This window comes from Biomphalaria glabrata, chromosome 7 (genome assembly GCF_947242115.1).
Source record: "Biomphalaria glabrata chromosome 7, xgBioGlab47.1, whole genome shotgun sequence".
Classification (NCBI taxonomy): Eukaryota; Metazoa; Mollusca; class Gastropoda; family Planorbidae; genus Biomphalaria; species Biomphalaria glabrata.
Window position 1 is genome coordinate 530,645 of NC_074717.1, and position 9,150 is coordinate 539,794.

Here is a 9,150-nt window from a genome sequence, read left to right on the forward strand (position 1 = left end):
GAAAAAACAGATAGAAACAGAGATAGAGAGAGGGGGAAAAACAGACAGAAACAGAGATAGAGAGTGAGAGTAAGAAACAGACAGAAACAGAGAGAGAGAGAGAGAGAGATCGAAAAAAAACAGACAGAAACAGAGAGAGAGAGAGGAAAAAACAGATAGAAACAGAGATAGAGAGAGGGGGAAAAACAGACAGAAACAGAGATAGAGAGTGAGAGTAAAAAACAGACAGAAACAGAGAGAGAGAGAGAGAGAGAGAGAGATCGAAAAACAGAAACAGAGAGAGAGAGAGAGAGAGATCGAAAAAAAAAACAGACAGAAACAGAGAGAGAGAGAGAGAGAGATCGAAAAAACAGACAGAAACAGAGATAGAGAGAGAGAGAGAGATCGAAAAAAAACAGACAGAAACAGAGAGAGAGAGAGAGAGAGAGAGATCGAAAAAAAACAGACAGAAACAGAGAGAGAGAGAGAGGAAAAAAAACAGACAGAAACAGAGAGAGAGAGGAAAAAATCAGACAGAAACAGAGAGAGAGAGAGAGTGAGAGTAAAAAAAAGACAGAAACAGAGAGAGAGAGAGAGGGGAAAAAAACAGACAGAAATAGAGATAGAGAGTGAGAGTAAAAAAAAGACAGAAACAGAGAGAGAGAGAGAGATGGGAAAAAAACAGACAGAGGCAGAGAGAAACAGGAACAGAGAGAGATAGTAGATGGGGGGGGGGGGTAGGAAACACACAGAGAGAAAAAGATAAACACACACACAAACACAAAACATAGAAAAAACAGATAGAGGCCTAGAACAACAAAAGTAAGGGAGAGAAACAGAGAAGAAGACACACACACACACACATTTTTGTTTCAAATGTTTATTATATTTTTTTCCCTTGTTTTTAAATTCAGGAAACACAAAAAAAGTGAGGTGGGGGTAGGACGGAGTAGAGAAAATTGCTTTGCACTGGAGCGAGTAATTCGCGTGGTCACTTGAAAACAAAAAATGTGTAAACTACAAAACGAAAGGTGGTGGCATATCGTCTGCTGTGTTTGCAGAAGTCAAAAAAGTCTTCCCCCCCCCCTTTCCCTTCTAGTCCACCCATCCTACCAACCCGTGGAATCCCAGTGTGTGTAACAACCCCCTTCCCCGATTTTTTAAAACTTTTTTTTTTTTTTTTTTGTTATTTTGTTACCAACACCAAAATGACTTTTTGGCATGTTTCATGAAACCCGTGTGTCACTCAGAACTATAGCAAACGTGTTGAATTGAGAAGATAAGACCTGACCAAAATAGTAATTAAAAACACATACATTTCTCTATTGTAGCAAGCAGCAGACTAAAAATAATCTGCCAAATAAAGAATGCAGAAGTATTAAAAATCTGGCACAGTTGTTGCGATGACTGGATGATTTGTGACGACATAGGACATAAAAGCGTCTGCAGAATCTTCAATTTACCGCCAACTCGACTTTGCGTCATCGATTATTATAATACCTTATTTTCGCGCATACACCCCGCATATGCGTATAAACCACACAAATGGCAAAATAATTTTAAAAAAAATCGTACAACCCGCACCCTTATAAACCCCGCATGTGCAAAACGAGACTTGCTGTAAACTACCGGTACATAAAGTACTATCATCGGCACTATTTGTTGTCTTGAGGTTTAGAATAAGATCTTCATAAAGCTTTCCAACACCACAGCGAACTATATGAGGTATAAACTATATGAGATATAAACTATATGAGGTATATAAACCAACCGGTATGTCCCAAGTTTCCGTATATGAATAAAATAAATTATGTAAACCCCGAACCTTTGTAAACCCCCAAACAGATGCCACCCATTGGGAAGCTTGTATAGCCCGCGGGTTATATGGGCGACCCTACGGTAGTGATGTCTTCGTGTCGTCTCAAATGAAAAAAACTCAACTGCAACTAACTATATAAATAAACTACACGCTTTTATATAGATTCTAGGTCTAGATGTCCCTAACACATTAGGCCTACTTATTCAACTTACGGAGATGTTGGACATTTGATGCTGATCTTAGAGGCCGCTTGAGATCTATAAAAACTCGTCTGACCACAAGTTTGGACTGCGGTGGTATCACTGGCTAGCTTGACCGCCACAGTAAAACGACCTGGAATTGAAACAAGCACATTAAACGACCCACGACAATGACAAATCTTGAAATCTGTTTAATTCACTAATTTTCAAAACGCACACACACACGGGTACACTGAATACACTGAATTAACGTCATACAGATTCATTGTCCATTATGTCAGTGTCATGTTACTGTCATGTTATCGGTGATATCAATTAGGGCAGACGAGAAAGTTGTAGCCAGAGGCGGCCTCGGGTTAGCAGAGCGCGGGGCACTGGGCGAGTGTAATATGCAGGGCCCTGAGCCATAAAGGTAGACTACATGTATATATACCGTACCACTTATATCCATTTGGCTACATTACGTACTGTATTGTTATTGTTCTGCATGAAAGATTTTCGCCTTTAATAATCAACCTAACTAATGATTCAGAAATATTTTGCATGGAAAAAATAAATAAACTAGATAATAATAATTTTTACTAATGCCGCTGGAGTCGGAAAGTAACTATTATTAGGAAACACGGAACAGTTACAATAAAACTAACGCTTAGACGGTCACTGAAGGATTTAGTCGCGGAACTATTTATACTTTTCGCTGTGCAAACTGGTGTTTTTTTTTTTTTCAAGCCAATGATAGCCTCTTAGAATCAACAGGTCTGAGCGGGTATTTTGAAACCAAAAATGTCATATTAACTCTTTCTCTCCGTAATTATCTACCACATTCTGGTGAAATCAACGCTGGTATCGTCAGTTAGGAGAGAAAGAGTTAAGAGTTTACATGGTCATTGGTATCATATAGATACAGGAAAAGCCCTCTAAAATATGGTGTAACAGTCCTAGTTTTTTAGAACTGGTCTGGTTTTTAAAACTGAAGGTAAAATAAATCTCCGTTCGCGGGGCCCCTCTCATGCGCGGGTCCTGGGGCAGTTGCCCCACGTGCCCCCCACCCCTAAAGGTCGCTACTGGTTGTAGCCACCTGCGTGTTTAATTAAAAAAAACGCCGTCACTTTTTTTTTTTTTCATTTTTCTAGAAAACAAAGTTATACCTTACATATGGAGTTTGTTATTAGTTATAATTTGTATGTCCTGATGTTAGTTATTAGTTATAATGTGTATGTCATGATGTTAGTTATTAGTTATAATTTGTATGTCATGATGTTAGTTAGTAGTTATAATTTGTATGTCAAGATGTTAGGTATTAGTTATAATTTGTATGTCAAGATGTTAGTTATTAGTTATAATTTGTATGTCAAGATGTTAGTTATTAGTTATAATTTCTATGTCATGATGTTAGTTATTAGTTATAATTTGTATGTTCTGATGTTAGTTATTAGTTATAATTTGTATGTCCTGATGTTAGTTATTAGTTATAATTTGTATGTCATGGTATTAGTTATTAGCTATAATTTGTATGTCCTGATGTTAGTTATTAGTTATAATTTGTATGTCCTGATGTTAGTTATTAGTTAAAATGTGTATGTCCTGATGTTAGTTATTAGTTATAATTTGTATGTCATGGTATTAGTTATTAGTTATAATTTGTATGTCATGGTATTAGTTATTAGTTATAATTTGTATGTCATGATGTTAGTTAGTAGTTATAATTTGTATGTCATGATGTTAGTAAGTAGTTATAATTTGTATGTCATGATGTTAGTTATTAGTTATAGTGTGTATGTCATGATGTTAGTTATTAGTTATAATTTGTATGTCCTGATGTTAGTTATTAGTTATAATGTGTATGTCCTGATGTTAGTTATTAGTTATAATTTGTATGTCCTGATGTTAGTTATTAGTTATAATCTGTATGTCCTGATGTTAGTTAGTAGTTATAATTTGTATGTCCTGATGTTAGTTAGTAGTTATAATTTGTATGTCCTGATGTTAGTTAGTAGTTATAATGTGTATGTCCTGATGTTAGTTATTAGTTATAATTTGTATGTCCTGATGTTAGTTATTAGTTATAATTTGTATGTCCTGATGTTAGTTAGTAGTTATAATGTGTATGTCCTGATGTTAGTTATTAGTTATAATGTGTATGTCCTGATGTTAGTTATTAGTTATAATTTGTATGTCAAGGTATACGTGAAAACGTTGAGAATAAAAGTATTTCTACAGGATGGCTGTCTGGTTGTGCGGTTTACGCGCTGGACTTTCGTTCGGATCTATCTGCCCGCTCCCAACCCCAGTCGTCCTGCGGGAGGTTTGGACTGGAAGTAAACTATCTTCAACTCTGAAGGAATATCCGAATTATGTAAAACATTTTACAAACATATTCTACTTCAACGGGACACTTTTCAGGTATCCGACGACTGCGGGATGCGAGAGGGTAAGTTAAACTATAATGTGCTTACAACGGTTTAGAAGTCTACTTCTTCTTCTAGTCAGCTTCATTGCTGTGAGCTCTTTTGCAGACTGTGCCAAGGGAAAAAAAAAGGTGTGCTGTTTTCTTCAGTTGTTCAGCACTGCCGTACAGGGTGTTGGTTATGTTGAGCTGTAATGGAAGTAGGGTCTGCCTAAGGTGGATTAGGGAGGGGCACTCAAAGAGGATATGGTTTACGGTTTCATAAGGGCGGGCGCAGTTGTCTACAAGCAGTTTAGTGCTACAAATCAACGACCGTCAACACAATTTGAGCTACAGTTACATGAAAACCAATGACTTGGCAGAATTTAAGTCATTGGTTAATATGCATGACTAAATGCATGACGCGTAGGACGTAATCATCTTCTTTTTTGAAGTAACGTCTGTATTATATAAGATAAGAAGATAAGATACATGGCCAGGGAGGTGTCTAAGGAAGTGAGAGAGTCGTTCTCGCGAGTGGAAGACATTCCTGCTGGTTTGAGAAAGTAACCGTTCTCGAGACAACCAGAAGATAGAGAACTTCCCGGACTGTAAGGCGACAGAGGCGGTGACAGTGAACCTGGTATACAAGTTACAAGAATTGTGAACCGACACTGCTAGCTATGTGTGTGGTATCCTCGTGTCATGTGTAAATAAACAGTCATGATCTTTGACTGTTAACTCTCCTTGAGTTTCTTCCCTTAAAGTTTATTACAAAAAAAAAAAAAACCAATAAAACTCAATAACAGACTCGCCTATAAAGATGATATAAAGATTTAACTCTTTCTCTCATAACTGACGATACCAACGTTGATTCCATCAGAATGTGGTAAATAATTACGGAGAGAAAGGGTTCAAGTATGTAAAAATTGCTTACCTTATCTTACAGACGTTACTTCAAAATAGAAGATGATTAGGTCCTACACGTCATGCATATTAACCAATATATAACTTAAATTCTGCCAGGTCACTGGTTTTCCTGGTTGACTCAGGCCACCCATTCCATGCTCTAATAGCACTAGGGAAGAAGGAGTATTTGTACAAATTTGTCCTAGCATATGGAACGAGGAATGTGCCTTTATCTTTGTGTCTTTCAGAGTATTTTATTAGATTTTGTTTTTGTATTTGAAGATTATGGTTCAGTGTTTTATGTATAATTGCTACTTTACTTTTGAGTCTTCTATCCTGAAGGCTTTCTTAATACTCTATGATCCTATCACTTATCTGGGCCAGTTGGGGAAAAAAAGGGGGAGGGGAAAAAGAGATATCTGGGTGGATTTTACAGTGATTGTTTTTTTTTAAAGCATTTACAAAAAATATAATGAAAAGCTGAAAGACCTGAATTCAAACTCGTGACTCATGCCTCCTAGAGCCAACGCATTAACCACTCTGCTAGTGGGGGTGCTTATGACTAGAGAAGATTGTATAGTTATCTATTGTTGGTTTCAATTTAGAACAGCTTATACCACAATTTAAATCGAGTACGATTTTTTCCCTTGTTTGAGATACCAAATAAAATAATGTAATTATCAATAGTTAATAAACTAATTGGTAATATTTTTTTTATTGACTCCTGTGTTGTCAGGTAAAAGAAATAATTGTGCGCAATTTGAGCTTGATCTAAGATTGGATGTCGGAGAAATAACGTGTACAAACCTTTTACCAGACAGACAGAGTGTATTGATATACGCTTTGTAATAAGAGCACATTTATACTCTGAACGCAACTGTTTGTATCACGTGACTTTGATATACAGCGGAAGCAGACATTACACTGTACATTCATTTCTCGTGACCTTACAAAGAACGACTACTCTAATGTAATTTAGATATTATACAAGAGATATAAATAAAACCAAAAAATCCACCTACTACACTCTCTGATAGAACAATATTCCCAAGTGACGGAAGAGTTAGAGGTGAAACACCACGGCCTTTCTTTGTACTGGCCAGACTTCAAAGGATTGCGGCAGTAGTTCTTCACGTCTGCAAAGCTTGGATCCGGAAATGACGTACTGTTCGGATTGTTATAGGTGTGGTTGTGAGGCGTAGTATCCCGCCACGGTTGACATGAGATCCCCGAGGCGGTCATGTTTGTCAGACCTGTATAGTTTATCCCGAAGACGATACTGCTGGAGATTTGAGCAGATTCAACACACTCAGTATCTGATGAAAAGAATACACAATATTTCTTGTCATGACAGGAAATAGGTCAAAAAGAAAATTGCCTAAAAAAAAAAGACGGTCATTTCATTAATTTTTGGTGCATTCAGAAGATCAATCTATTAGAATTTTATCTGTTTTTTAAAACCAAAAGGGCAAAGGTTGAACTACTTTTACTTTCTCAACCGTTTGTGTTGGGCGAACACAGAAATATATTCAAATTTCCAAAACTAAAACAACAACTAACTGCTCAATACACCTAAAGGTGCACAGATATCCTAGTGCATTGGCGGGGATCAGAAATCAAGCAGTGCGGGAATGACAAGGATTCAAAATATAGGGTTAACAAGCGTGTGGAGTATTTAGAATTTGTATATGAAATAAAAATATTTTTTTCCCATAAAATAAAATAAAGTACTACACAAAGAAGATCTATTTGTGTCAATAAAAACTACTTCAGTTATTATAATAAGATAAGATAAGATAATGTTCAGTTCCTCGTCTGATTCTTGTCATGTTAATTTTCTCACCTGATTCTCGTCAAGCTAATTTTCTCACTTGTATCTTGTCAAGCTAATTTTCTCACCTGTATCTTGTCATGCTAATTTTCTCACCTGTATCTTGTCAAGCTAATTTTCTCACTTGTATCTTGTCAAGCTAATTTTCTCACCTGTATCTTGTCATGCTAATTTTCTCGACTGTGTTCTCTTTTTATTCAGATTTGTGTCTTGCCACTCACCGCTATCGATGGTCTCCAGACTAAGTTCCACTGACACAAACTCAAAGAGCTGTGTAATGTTTTTCACAGGGACCTCTACCTCCACGAATGTAGAACCGTTCAGCCCAGCGACATCAAGACGAAGACAATTGATGTCCAGATTCTCGATGTTGGTGGAACTGGCGTAGAGTCTCAGTGATCTGTCAGCAAATGTGATGTTATGTGCAGTCTGAGTTCCAATCTCCGAGCTCATGTTTACATGGAAACCATTAGTATCTGGGCAGAGGTATTTAAAAGAAATAGTAATTCTGACATGAGAAATTCAAGGATATTAATTTCAAACAACAACAACAAATGATGACGTCAAAAAAAAATTCAGTAAAACGTAATTCTGACGTCAAGCATTACGAGCAGAAATTAGTTGACATTGTATATATTTCCCAGGACTGCTCTCAACACATGTATTTCCCAGGACTGCTCTCAACTTATATATTTCTTAGGACTGCTCTCAACACATATTTCCCAGGACTGCTCTCAAGACAGACATCACAGGACTTTCGGTGATTTCTCATTTCCAGGCCACTGAGTTAAAAGGGCGCACGTTTGATCCTTATCAGACACTCCCTTGGGGTCAGACTGAAAGGCGAACGTACAAACTGAACATTACACACTGACACATACACAATTAAACTTACATAGACAGTTGGTGGGTGGGGTCATCCAGTAGCCAGAGTCCACCATACAGGGCACCAAGCTGGTCATTGTATATGTGGAGTTGACCGACGGCAGGCAGTTATAGTGGGCGAATAGAACACCACTAGCATCCATGGACACACCTGTCATGTTGGCGCCAGGGGCAACGGGCGGCTGACCACAGGTCACTCAAAACCAATATAGGAAGAAAAAAAAAGTACACAGAGATGAACATCGCATAAAGTAACATGTTCTTCAACGTAGCGATAAAAGAAAACGTGTAATAAAAAGAGACATACTTAATTATAAGAAAAACATGTAACAAAAAGAGACATACTTAATTATAAGAGAAACATGTAACAAAAAGAGACATACTTAATTATAAGAAAAACATGTAATAAAAAGAGACATACTTAATTATAAGAAAAACATGTAACAAAAAGAGACATACTTAATTATAAGAGAAACATGTAACAAAAAGAGACATACTTAATTATAAGAGAAACATGTAACAAAAAGAGACATACTTAATTATAAGAGAAACATGTAACAAAAAGAGACATACTTAATTATAAGAGAAACATGTAACAAAAAGAGACATACTTAATTATAAGAGAAACGTGTCATGTGGCCAGCACAACGACTAACCGCCTTTACTAAAATCCGGTACACATTAGAGTTGGGTGGACTCAGAGGCGCCCGAAGATCCCGAAATTAAAAATCCCAGTCTTCACCAGGATTCTAATCCCGGACCACGGTTCGGAAGTCAAGCGATTTACCGCTCAGCCACCGCGCCTCTCCATTAGAGTAGGACACCCTAATAATATCGAAATTCAAAATCATCGAGATTTGAACCCAAGACCGCAGGTTCGAAAGCCAAATCTTTTCCACTCGGCCACCGAGCCCCCAGCCTCGTAATGAGTAGTGTAATAAAAAAGAAAGCTATTTAATTATAAAAGAGATCTTTATTTAAAAAAACAACAACAACTATTGAGTAACTTGCATAGAATATTCTTAGGACTTAAAGACGAATAACAGGTATATCAACTCCATGTTTTAATTGTCAAAAACCAGACTGTGAAGTCATCAAAATGAAACATGCATTTAGATCTAGTTGAAAAAGTAAATGGTTT

At 36.9% G+C, this 9,150-nt stretch overlaps 1 protein-coding gene across 1 annotated transcript in view; it reads right to left on the reverse strand.

The window, feature by feature from the left end:
• LOC106054019 (apolipoprotein(a)-like) overlaps positions 1–8,199 on the reverse strand; it is a 36,670-nt gene extending 28,471 nt beyond the window's left edge. The window contains exons 1-4 of the mRNA XM_056037098.1: positions 8,020–8,199; positions 7,346–7,600; positions 6,316–6,609; positions 2,011–2,131 (exon numbers count right to left, since the gene is read on the reverse strand). Of these exons, the coding sequence (XP_055893073.1) occupies positions 2,011–2,131; positions 6,316–6,609; positions 7,346–7,600; positions 8,020–8,167 (818 nt within the window). The 5' untranslated portion in view covers positions 8,168–8,199. The remainder of the gene's footprint in view (positions 1–2,010; positions 2,132–6,315; positions 6,610–7,345; positions 7,601–8,019) is intronic.
• Between the last annotated feature and the right edge of the window lie 951 nt (positions 8,200–9,150).